This window comes from Setaria viridis, chromosome 4 (genome assembly GCF_005286985.2).
Source record: "Setaria viridis chromosome 4, Setaria_viridis_v4.0, whole genome shotgun sequence".
Lineage (NCBI taxonomy): Eukaryota > Viridiplantae > Streptophyta > Magnoliopsida > Poales > Poaceae > Setaria > Setaria viridis.
Window position 1 is genome coordinate 7,549,451 of NC_048266.2, and position 11,918 is coordinate 7,561,368.

Here is an 11,918-nt window from a genome sequence, read left to right on the forward strand (position 1 = left end):
GGAATGAAACCTGGGCACCCGGCCACGCAGCAAACCGGTAAACCATCGCGCTTTGCTGCAAAGTGCCATTGACTTCACCCGATAAAATCTTCGTTTCATGCAGATTTTAGCTTCGCAGTCAGGCAAATGTGAACATGCGTAGCAAGGTCAGATCGAGAGATTGCCCTACGGAGCAGGAAGCGTCACGTGCGGTGTCGTCTGGATCCTTTGCATTGCGATGGCCTATAAATCAGGTGCTCGTCACGCAGCTGCTCACCAGTCATACGTGGCAATCTGTCCCATGATCTTTACTAACTAGTGTTGAGTAGTGATCACTGATCTCAACTCCTTTCGAGTAGCATCAGAACAATGGCTTCTTGCAACCTGTTCGATGCAAGGACGCTACTGACGGTGGCACTGGTCATGGCAAGCCTGCCCGAGTTCTCTCTCGGCGCGCGGCGGCTGCCGGATCGGCTGGCGGAGACCACCGCGCTCGGCGACGGCATCTCGTACCACGGCGGCGCCGTGCTCCGCGGCGAAATCCCGGTCTCCATCGTCTGGTACGGGCAGTTCAAGCCGTCGCAGAAGGCCATCGTCGTCGACTTCCTCCTCTCCCTCACGTCCGTCCCCGCCAACGCGACGCCGTCGGCGGCGCAATGGTGGCGCACCATCGACAGGGCGTACCTATCCAACGCGACGACGAACGCCACGCGCGTCGTCCTCGCCGGCCAGGTCGCCGACGAGCAGTACTCGCTCGGCAAGTCCCTGACGCTGGTCGAGGTCTTCCAGCTCGCGGCCGCGCTGGTCCCCGGCGCCGGCGCTCTCGTGCTGGTGCTCACGGACCCGGGCGTGTCCGTCGAGGGCTTCTGCAGCGCGCGGTGCGGGCTCCACGGCTCCGACGACGCGGGCGCCGGGTACGCCTACGTCTGGGTGGGCAACGCCGAGTCGCAGTGCCCCGGGCAGTGCGCGTGGCCGTTCGCGGAGCCCGCGTACGGGCCGCGGGGCCAGCCGCCGCTCACCCCGCCCAACGGCGACGTCGGCGTGGACGGCATGGTGCTGACGCTCGCCAGCACGGTGGCCGGCGCCGTGACCAACCCGCTGGGCGACGGGTACTACGAGGGCGCCAGGGACGCCGCGCTGGAGGCCTGCACGGCGTGCGCCGGCAAGTTTGGGAGCGGCGCGTACCCCGGGTACCCCGGGAAGGTGCTCCTGGACGAGACGACCGGCGGCAGCTACAACGCCGTTGGCGCCAACGGACGGAAGTACCTGCTCCCGGCCGTCTTCGACCCGGCGACGTCCGCTTGCTCTACTTTGGTGTAGAACGCACGTTGAGTCGGTATTTCATGAAGGTGTACATAGATAAGTATACGGACGCTGTAGTAGTGAGAACTTCGAGCTCGTGATGGGGGTACTCCAATAAGTACATTATACAATGTTTTCTTGAGTTATGACGTTGTTCATTATCTTGTCCCGGTTTACACGATTTTCTTTCATTCTATCTTATCACTTTATCTTTCTGTAAATTCTTTTGGGGTTTTTGTATGTCTGAGCTATCTTTGCAAAAATACAGTCACGATGAAGACGATTGGAAACAAAGCGGCCACTATTTTGATACGTTTGAACAAGCCCAACGGTCCTTCTTAAGGGCCTCGCATTTGTACGGGTTCAACAAGCCCAACAAAAGTAGACTTCCAGGAAACCAATGGGCCACTTATATACTATACGGCCGCTCTCGCAGGCGCGTGCACGGGCCACAAACGCTAATTCAACGGCAAGACACCGCGTGAATGGATTGATGGTGGCGGTGGTGTGTGGTGGGAGCCGCCGCCTCTCGCTGGCCAAGCGGCCTGGCACACGTCGGCGGCAGTGGGCCGCCATGTCGCCGAGAACGTCGGCCGGCGCGGCGCGGCCCCCAGCTCCAGTCCACGAGCCACTCGCGACGTTTCTTGACCTGCCGAGCGGTGGCGGCACAGCCCCGAGCGCGCGTGAGGCGGCGGCGCGCGCCACATGGCCGCTCCGGCGCTGAGGCGGCGGGCGACGCCCTCCGCCTTTTCGCTCCGGCCACGACCACGTTTCGGTTAAAGAAGCACGCCGGCCGTCGCTTTCGCGACCGGCCAGCCAGAACCCCAGGACCGATCGGCCACACCGTGACGCGTGGGGACACGGTCGGCGGCGGGCGCGAGTCCGGTCAGAGCCTCGGATTATATTTAACGCAGTAGGTTCGGTCCGGAGCCTATGATTGATCGTTGCCCGTCGACCGGAAATTCGTGGGTCGGAGCTCGTACCATTGTTTTTTGTTTAGTCCTAGCAACACGTGTAGTGGGGGGCTGTTTGTGACAAGGCTGTCTTCTTTCTTGTCTCGTTTCGCACTCGCCGTTGCTTTTTGCCCCGGGAAGTACAAGACCCTGACGAGGACCTCCGACCCGACCAAAGCTCAGGCCGTCATGCTCAGGCGGGCTGTAGTATCCCTGCCGAGAACTCTGCTGATGCTAGAGGTTTTGTGATATCGCACGTGTCAAACCGGACATCAGTAATCAGTTTCCGACCAGTTTAATCAGGCAATTGATAATGCAAGTACCATGCTGACCAGCTGACAGGAGCTCGGCTCCCTGCGCGTGGGCACATGGTTTTTGAAGGAGCCCAAGCAAAGCATCTGCTGAGTTCCTGACAAATTCGTCCACTAATGTTGACATCGAGACATGCAATCAATCTACTACGATACAAAATACTAGAATTTCTTTTCTTGACCGAGCTGAAACGAAACACCGCTGCGTGTACGAAACCAGACACTACGGCTTCCGTCATCATGCTCTTACTCAGCAACCAGATAAGAGCTGACGACCGGCCGACGACTAGAGGCGGCGTCCATCAAAGCGAGGTGCGCGTGCATCATCGCGTCATGGGTCACCGGCCGTCCAAGCGTCCGCGTCCGCGTCGCCCACCCGGAGCTCCTCGACCAGCCTGCGGAGGCTCTCGTACGACGACCCGCCGGGCGCCGTGGCCGCCTCGGCCGCGGCCTTCCACCTCGCCGCGTTGCGCCTCATCTCCCTGGCCCTCCCCGTGTCCCCCATCAGCTCCTCGACGTGCGCCGCGACCTGCTCCCGCCGCAGCGCCTCGTCGAGGCGGAGCCCGATGCCCCAGTCCCCGCACGTGTACCGGGAGTTGATGTACTGGTCGGCGAACCCGGGCCAGCACACCATGGGCACCCCCGACAGGATGCTCTCCGTCGTCGAGTTCCACCCGCTGTGCGTCAGGAACCCGCCCACGGCGGGGTGCCGGAGCACCTGCTCCTGCGCGCACCACTCGGCGATGAAGCACCGGCCCCTCGTCGCCGCCAGGAAGTCCTCCGGGAGCGCGTCGGCGCCGCGGTCACCGGCGACGAGTCCCGGGCGGACGGCCCAGAGGAACGGGCGCCCGGTGGCGGCGAGCCCCCACGCGAGCTCCTCGAGCTGGTCCAGCGACAGCACGGCCAGGGACCCGAAGCTGACGTACAGGACCGACCCGGGCGCCTGCGCGTCCAGCCACGCCACGCACGCCGCGTCCTCCTCCCACAGGCTCAGCCCCGCCGCGCCGTGGCCATGGCCATGCGCGGAGTGCATGGCGGCGGCCAGGGGCCCGATGGTGTACACCCGCGGGAACTCGGCCCGGAGCGCGTCGAGCACGTCGGGCTCGAGGTCCTCGAACGTGTTGAGGATGAGGCCCCGCGCCCGGGCGCAGCTGTTGGCTTCGTCTTCCTCCACGCGCAGCGCGAAGCATTGCGGGTCCAGCGTCCGGACGAAGCTGGAGATGTCGCCCAGCCGCACCGGCGGGATCCCGGCGATCCAGTCGATGGGCGTGTCAAGGTACCCGTTCGTCAAGTAGCTCTCGTCTGCCATTATTGCGACAGGTGCACACGAATTAGGAATTACTAGGATCGTCGTCATCATTCCAGATTTCCATGCAAGAAAATAGGCATTCATGTGCATGCATCGATCATGCAAGCAATCATCAAGCAGGATGGACTCGACGGCGACCGATCGTTCGATCACCGTGTCACATGTATACGGACCTTTGAGCGGCGTGTATCCCCGCTGCCGGAGCTGGCGTAGCCGGAGCGTGCAGACGAAGCCGCATGCGCTGGTGCCCCACAGCACGAACGCCGGGACGCCGGCCTCCTCGGCGGCGTCGAGCGCGAAGCTGACGAGGCCGCTGAGCACGACGCAGGTGACGGGCGGGACGCCCTCCCGCTCCCCGATGAGCCCCCGCGCCAGCGCCGCCAGCGGCGCGCCGCAGCTCCGCCGCAGGGACAGGTACAGCTTCACTGTATGGTCGGGGCTCCGGCGGTCCTCCTCCGACAGGCCGTCGGGCACCGACTCGAACCGGAACCCCTCCCGCCCCCGCAGCCCGCCCGCCGTCCGCAGCAGCCGCTCGTGGTTGTGCTCCGTGTTGACGAAGGTCACGTACACCCCGCGCGAGTGCAGCAGCTCCGCCAGCTTCAGCGTCGGGTTGATGTGCCCCGAGCACGGGAACGGGAACAGCATCGCGTGCGCCCTCCTCTCCATGGCCGGCCTGCGACGACGACGACGACGCGAGCGCGCACGGCTTCTTGCTTGCGACTAGGAGTGGTGAAGGAAGAAATGGGCGGGGTTGGGGACTGGCCGGAGGGTCTAAATAGGCCAAGGAGGGAGGCAAGGAGCGAGCGGTCGCCGTCGTGGCCGCCGCGGGTACCGAAGCGGATATATCTGCGGGGGATGGCCCCTGGATTTGGTCGTCGCGATCGATATATTCACGGTCTACTAGACAAGATCACTGGCCAAGTTGCGGCCGGCTCCCTCGATCGTCTAGTCTTCGATCTGCCGGATCGTACTCGCACCGTTCCTGATGCGAGTGAGGATAATAAAGCCAGTCGATATTCGGTGCCTTGTCTCTCAGCCTTTTTGACTTCCAGAAAGATTGTTGTGTACTGTCGCGGGGAGTAGTAACTAGCAAGCGTATGCATGAGCACATCTCGACGGTGATGTCCGCTGAGTTTTGCAGTTTTTTTTTCTGATGTGGCACCGGCGCCGGCGGAGCTGACGTACAGCGCGCGGCCGCAAGCGCTAGGCTTTGCACGGCATGAAGGCCGCAAGCGGTGGCGCCGAGCTCCGCTGCTACATCCAGCGCGAGCCCCTCTTCTAATCTCAAATTACTATTTATTTTGATTTTTACAGATACATAGTTTTTACAACGTATCTAGACATAATATAATATATATCTAGGTGCATGCTAGAAAAGTTAAAATGAATAAACGAATAATAATTTAGAACGTTGGGAATATATCCGAGCTCGATGGACGGAAGCCATTATGCTGGGCGCTGTTTTTCCTTGATTAATAATATTCTTGATCACGGTTGCATTAGGTGTGCTTTGAAGCATCTTAACCGCCTCGCTGATCCCCAACCACCACAATGCAAATTACCAAAATGCACGAAGGTGGAAGAAAATAAAGTTATCTAGCCATGTTTATTGTTTAGCAACCATTACTTTTACGAGCTTCAGCATGGTACTTGTATTTAATACTGTGATAAAAAAAAGGAAACTCCTACTTTCTCACCAAATTATTTTCGGGGCACTTGAATTAATCACTTTATTAATCTTTCGTCCCACTATTATTCTCTTTAAGTATTGTTACCGAAGGGATCACTTCACTTGCTAACAGCATTATGTATTTTGAAACGATAACAACATTATATTTTCCTTCTTTAGAACCATGTTTTAAGAATAATCCAATCCATGGTCATTAATTAACTGCAGCGGTTAAGAAACTCGTATATAAAAATGCACGAAAACAATCACGGTAGATTACGAACATATTTTGCAGCATGGTATTATACAGTGACGACACTCGTATCTTCAAGCATATGGCTCAATCTAATACATGGTGGATCGGAGTTGCTAGTGCCTGGAGGAAGTGGAATGGAGTTGGTGGCCAGATCACATAGTATATGGCTCATTTTGGATACGTTTTGATCATCATTATATTTTTGAGTGTTTTAAATTAACTTGCAGAAATAGTGCGGCGAAGTTCGTCTTCAACGGTCATCAGTCTGAAACGATAATTTTTTATGACAGTAGGGAGTAGCTGGTGAGACAGACCACACTATTTAGGAACTAAGAGCTTCTTTGGTGTTGCTCCGACTCCGCTTCTCCTACGATTTTTGCTGGACCCTTACCAAACAGAGAAGTTAAAAAACCTCCACGCGTAAATCTGCAACAGTTTTATGGGAAAAAAATAGCTCATCCACGGCGGAGTCATACCAAAGGAGGTCCAGCGAGAGGATGCTGATACAAACTCTCGCGTCACTCCGGTTCGAGATGCTTCGAACTGACATTTGGGAGCCCTTCCCCATTTCCATACAAAGAATGTTTATATAAGACAAGAATTGCTTACTTCCTCATAGCTTGGGTTTAAACTATGACATGACCACAACTGCCCTTTGTGGACAAGCTTCAACTTTTAAGAATTGGTCCGGCGCATGTCCGGATACTCTGCGCAGGTTAGGTGCATCGCGCCTGTGATTCGAGGCTTGTCCGTACTCTATACTCTCCGAAGCTTTGATTAGGACGGCGATCATTGGAGCAAACCTTTTTACTTGCTCAATTTCACCTGCCCGTTTGGCGTCGCGCTAAATGCTCTCTAGCCTTTTTACTTGCTCGGTTTCTTTCACCTAATGCTCTTTACCTATCGCCACTACCGTTTGAAGGACGACCGTGTCGGATACCGGACTACGAATCCCGGACGTATCCGTTCTAGCATAAAAAAAAACGGCTGGTGATTGAATCGATTAGAAAACTCTAAACTTTGACGATCTCTTTTTGAAAGGCAGGAGCTCTGTCTAATAAATTCAAGTAAAGAAAGAAACGTTTTTTTTGCACCACGACGTCATCGGCCGAACTTTGATCTCTTCTAAGTATCCAATTCAGCAACAATTTTCTGGGAACTTGCAAAGCGAAATCGAGGCATTGTTTGGTTGAGCAAATTGAGCACATGATTAGAGCTTAACGGAAGGACCGTCACAGGAAATTCTGGCTACAAGAGTTTCGGCCCTCGCGGCGGGGAGCACACACACGTCCGGGACGCGTCGGTTGTGGGTTCTCATCGTGGTGTTGTGTGTGGACCTGGCTTCTTGAGAAGAAACCATATCATGAGCTGGGCTGTACCACGGGTTCGCTCGGAGACCAGCAGTGTTGGGCTTCTCATCTCATTTGCTCCTTTTTATGATGTTTCCCCTTACAAATCCTAGATGAAAATATAGCTAAAAATGGAAAACAAATGGAGACATAAAAATTCCTGGAGCAAAACTTATTATACTGGAGACTGCACCAATAACAGCGAAATAATCCGAACCCTGCCTAAGCGAAATCCTGAGATGTTGATACGAAACCCAGTTTGGCTTTACAACGGATTCACCGAGGGACAACTTTGCCGAAACTCATAAAAGAATGGGGGAACAATGAAGAAAAAACGAAATGTCTGTCGTTTGTTTCTGGAGTCAACATCCTGAGAGACTGTTACAGACCATCAATAACTTCGTCCGCAGCAGATCGATGGAGGCTTCTTTTTCTTCGGCCCAAAAAAAAGTTGGTTAATTTCAAGGTTTGTTGAATCCAATGGTTTTTTTAATCTTCAGCTGGCCTTGAGCTCTTGATCAGGCACCCGGAGCACTGCTCGCGTTTGTCACTCGAGCTGCAGAGGTAGCGGCCTGATCAGCTGGCTGCGATTCTGCAACATTTCAGTAGCAAAAACAGCATCAGTTACTACTATCTTGTAGTAAAAGTGTAAAACTTTCTAAGGAATTTGTGGCAAAAACACAAGAGATGCAAACATCCATACCTGTTGTGTTGGGAGGCAGTACTGACAAAGCTTGGGGCGGCGGCAACTGAAGCCTGAAGTTGGGCGGAAGCGAAGGAGCGGGAAAGAAGGAGCTCTGAATCTGTGGCGTCGGGTGCTGCAGCAACGGTTGCATTGCGACCTGCTGTGCCGCCGGGGGATGTTGCGCCAACGGTTGCACGGCGACCTGCTGCGCCGGCGGTGGCGGAGGGAGTAGTGGCCTCGGCGTCGGAGCCGGAGGCGCCATGTACCCGACGTACTGGTGGTAGGGTGACGCCGTCGGCGAGGTCAGGCCATACATCTGAGGGTAGTAGTTCTGCAGCACTTGCGGATTGGCCATTGCCTGCTTATTCATCAGTTATCAAACATGTGAAATTAGCCTCGAGTTGGTTAGAGCAGAGTGAATCAATAACAAAGTTGCTGCAGCTCCTTTTCTTCAGAAAGCAAATCGTCAATGCAAAATATGACTCTGGGGTCCCTAGCTAGGCATGTGCACTGACAAGTGGCACTGTCAAATTTGCATGTGAGTAAAGGTAAAAACAAAGGGGATGGGGGGAGCATGCTTACCTGTGGGTATTGAAAGTCAGGTGGGTACCAGTACCTGCAAAAGTTTTTGCAGCTTCTTCAGTGGCTGATTTTAGACTGGAAAAGGAAGGGTTTGCCCACATCTGGCTCAACTTATCCACTACTACCACCACACAGTACATGCAAAGGCTGTAAAGGCCAGAATCTAGATCATTGATCTACATTCCTACCCCAGAACTAGGACTATATCATGAGGAGAAATGTTCCATTCTACAGTTAAGGTGAGGGTAGAGGATGAACTCATCAAGAAAACAACAGAAGCATGAGGTACCGCATTTTCAAAGTCCCAATCTTAAGAGACCCAAACAGATTATAAGGGTGTTGTACTGATCTAGCATGTAATTGTGAAAGAAATGGTGTTGATGCCTCTCCTACTATCATACAGGAGTCATTAAACCCTGCGTCACACCAACAAGTGCAGGGAGTGTTTTGTTGGCAGTGGAGGCAGACACCCTGCCTGCATACGGGTGAAAGAGACCTACACAGCAATGGCTGTGTGCGTGGGGGGACCGAGCTCCTTTTCCAGGGATTCAGAGTTGAATGCCTAGATGCTGCCGTGTCGCCCCCATGGGCGACGACGATCAGAGCTCGGTTATCATTCACCGGTACATCAACTGAATTTATACGGAATTCAGAAACCATAATCCTTGGAGAACTCTCAACTAGTAGTAAAAATATCATATACTGCCTGTTCTATCATCCTCTCTACCTGTGTCTTGGTGAGTTCGAGCAGTGTGTGATTTGGCAAGCGAAGAAGTGGATAGCCAGAGACTGACAGGGGCACAGGGTACTCACCCGAACTGAGACGGGTAGATCGCAGCCGGGCCACCGCCGTGCTGGGGCATCATCTGGGGAGAGGCCGGTGCCCTGGGGATGAAGTGCGGGCCCTGGGCCGGGACCTGCAAGTGGGGCCCTGGATATGGCCCCCTGCTGCCTGTAACAACAATTACCTGCCATGTTATTGGCTGCAGACGTAGAGAGTGGGAGAGGGAGAAAGGGAAAGCAACAACACCATACGAATAAATGGGCTGCGCTGCAGAAAAATTCAGGCCATGAGCGCGCGCAACGCAAGGGGTAAAAACCGACAGCACCGTTCGCTTCCGTCTGCGCGTGCAGGCCGCAGGCATGTGCGACCCGCGCCGATACGTTACGCTCCCGCGGTTCGCCGCTTTGACCGAGCTCGCCGGGCGCCCGGTCGACTCGTCGGTCGTCGCCGTCGCCTGCTGTTTTCGCGCTCGCCCCTTTTCAGTTTTTCGCAAGCCGGGCAGACAAGGCTACCTACCAGGCTACGAGCAGCCTACTGTGCAACTCCAACGGCACCAAAAAGCGTAGCGTAAACTGAAAACTAGCCAGGCGCGTGCGCTACAGGCCCACAGGAGCAGTGGAGGTGGAGCACCGGTTCTTATTTCTCACAGCAACGCGTTCGCGTCTTCAGGTTCGCTTCGCTCCTGCCGGACACTGCGGAGTAATGAAACCTGCAGCAACAATGCGGCGGCAACAATGCGCGGTGGTACTACGGAGGAACAGGGAATTAGTTGGTCAAGGACGCTGTCCGCAGCGAATCCAATCTTGGATTTGCGTCGCGTTGTTGGCTCCGAAACGCTCCAAACCAAGAACAGTCAGTCAGGCCGTCAGGGCTCCCAGAAGGCCAGGAACCGGCTTGGTCCGGTCAAAGAGGATATACGCGACCGCGAGTATTCTAAGTTTCTAACATGTTTTTCTAAGGCCAGGCGTTGTTCACTAGGGATTGTTCCTGATCCTGATTCTCCCCTCCACTAGATGGAGGGGGCCTGGCCACCAGGCCAGTGGCCACAAGACCACCGTCCCCGGCCGCCCATGGCCTTTACACCTCGTTCCCGCTGGCACCGATGGCTGAGGGGGTGAAGTGAACTGGCCGCAACCGACCGACCGGCCGGCCTCACCAACACGTCCGGTCAAAGCGAGAATCCTCCCCGGCGATTAAACTACCCGGCGGAAAGCCAAAAGAAACCCCAAAGAAATCGGGAGGGGGACTGTGGATGGGGCGAGCCCATAACTGCCGTTCTAACTGCCAGTTGGTCTGCGGCGATAGAAAAAAAAAAGGGGAATTGCGATCGATCGGACGGCCGCGCGGAGTGGGGCACGAACCCAATTGAACTGACAGGCCAGCCTGGGCAAGCTCACCCCATATGACTTCCTCGCTTGCTGCTGCCGTGTGCTGGCACGCAGGGCGTGGCTTTACTCGCTCGGCGGGCCCGCGCGTCAGCGACGACTGCATGCCGGCCCGCCCGTCGGCTACCTCCCCGGCTGGCGTAGCGGAAAGGAGGGGAAAAGCCTTGTCCGGTGGCAATGGCGAGAGGGGGTGTTCAACAGGGGGCTAGTCGTGTTGTTGCTGATGAGCACGCAGGGGATGGGATGGGGGTCGAGCAAACGAGATCAATGCGCGTGCGGATAGATAAGGAGTTTTCTTTTCCTTGGGGTTGTCGCTCACCTCGAGGCTGGGCGGGGCGGGGCGGCCCGAGCGAGGCAATGTTGCAGTTGGCGCGCCGCCCAGCGATCGTCGGGTTCGGGTCCTGCACCGCGCGCCGCGCCGCTTCCGGCTCCCGGAACGTCACCTGCGGGTATCAGACACACACACGGCCGCCTCAGGAACACGCACGGAAAAAAGAAGGGGAGGTGGCGATGGGTTCGGCTCGGCGGGGGGGGGGGGGGGGGGGGGGGGGGGGGGGGGGGGGGCGCTTACGAATCCGTAGCCCTTGGAGCGGCCGGTGAGGCGGTCGGTGATGACGACGGCCTCCAGGATGTCGCCGTACCGCTCGAAGTGCTGCCGGAGCCCCTCCGAGGGCGTCTCCCACGCCAGCCCGCCCACGAACACCTTCGTCAGGGTCGTGTCGCCGAACCGCGACCGGTACGGCCGCGGCCCGCCGCCGCCGGCGCCCGGAGACGCGGCCGACGACGACGACGGAGCGGCCGCCATCACGCGCGGCTCGCGGCGCGGACGAAGCCTCGACGCGGTGACCCGGCGAGCAGCGGAGCGCGGGAGCTAGCAGGCGCACGCGCCGGGATGGGGGCCCGGGCTACTGTGCCTCGCGTTGCGGTTGCGCCGCGGCACGCCGCCGTGCGCTCGCTCTCCTGTGCGTGGCTGGTTTTGGAAGCGGACGAGTCCACCACTCCCATATAAAACCTCGCTGTGATCGAGGTGGCTTAATGATCGTTGGAGAGGGGGAATCTGATGATCAGGTGGGTTGGGGTTGGGGAGGAGAGAGAGACGGACAGACAGGTTGCAAGGGGTTTTGCGCTGGAGGGGACGGTTTGGATGGGGGTGACAGCTATGCTGACCCTTTTATACCGTTTCTTTCCCCCTTTTCCCCCCTCATCTCTTTGCTTTGTGTTTCCTCTTGTGTTTCGGTAGCTTTGAGAATTTTCTACGACACTTAGGGAACCATTTGAAGCGGGTTTTTTTTATACTTTCATGAATCCTTTGTTTTTCTTGTATTTTTTTACATTTATATTTTTTGAGAATTGA

General features: G+C 56.4%; 3 protein-coding genes across 3 annotated transcripts; 1 reads left to right on the top strand and 2 right to left on the bottom strand.

Annotated features, from left to right (window-relative positions):
* Window positions 1-270: 270 nt before the first annotated feature.
* LOC117853990 (protein PHOSPHATE-INDUCED 1) lies at window positions 271-1,479 on the top strand. Its single transcript, XM_034736272.2, has one exon. It carries the CDS (start codon window positions 349-351, stop codon window positions 1,297-1,299), a length of 951 nt encoding a protein of 316 aa, XP_034592163.1. The 5' UTR covers window positions 271-348; the 3' UTR covers window positions 1,300-1,479.
* Window positions 1,480-2,506: 1,027 nt separating this feature from the next.
* On the bottom strand, window positions 2,507-4,799 carry LOC117851990 (7-deoxyloganetin glucosyltransferase). The gene is made up of 2 exons (XM_034733910.2): window positions 4,028-4,799; window positions 2,507-3,847 (listed from the first exon to the last, which is right to left on the bottom strand). The coding sequence occupies exons 1-2, from the start codon at window positions 4,518-4,520 to the stop codon at window positions 2,877-2,879; spliced, it is 1,464 nt and encodes a 487-aa protein (XP_034589801.1). The 5' UTR covers window positions 4,521-4,799; the 3' UTR covers window positions 2,507-2,876.
* Window positions 4,800-7,285: 2,486 nt separating this feature from the next.
* On the bottom strand, window positions 7,286-11,713 carry LOC117851345 (uncharacterized). Its single transcript, XM_034733147.2, has 6 exons — window positions 11,136-11,713; window positions 10,884-11,007; window positions 9,209-9,347; window positions 8,396-8,429; window positions 7,832-8,171; window positions 7,286-7,720 (listed from the first exon to the last, which is right to left on the bottom strand). Exons 1-6 carry the CDS (start codon window positions 11,367-11,369, stop codon window positions 7,647-7,649), a joined length of 945 nt encoding a protein of 314 aa, XP_034589038.1. The 5' UTR covers window positions 11,370-11,713; the 3' UTR covers window positions 7,286-7,646.
* Window positions 11,714-11,918: the final 205 nt, after the last annotated feature.

Bases quoted from the DNA above. Each gene is read 5' to 3' on its own strand.
- LOC117853990 (XM_034736272.2), top strand. From the start codon at position 349: ATGGCTTCTTGCAACCTGTTCGATGCAAGGACGCTACTGACGGTGGCA.
- LOC117851990 (XM_034733910.2), bottom strand. From the start codon at position 4,520: ATGGAGAGGAGGGCGCACGCGATGCTGTTCCCGTTCCCGTGCTCGGGG. The intron at 3,848-4,027 runs GTCCGTATACAT...CAATAATGGCAG, and splicing joins GGGATACACGCCGCTCAAAG to ACGAGAGCTACTTGACGAAC.
- LOC117851345 (XM_034733147.2), bottom strand. From the start codon at position 11,369: ATGGCGGCCGCTCCGTCGTCGTCGTCGGCCGCGTCTCCGGGCGCCGGC. The intron at 9,348-10,883 runs GTGAGCGACAAC...TTGTTGTTACAG, and splicing joins CCGCCCCGCCCAGCCTCGAG to GCAGCAGGGGGCCATATCCA. The intron at 8,172-8,395 runs GTAAGCATGCTC...ATGAATAAGCAG, and splicing joins CTGACTTTCAATACCCACAG to GCAATGGCCAATCCGCAAGT.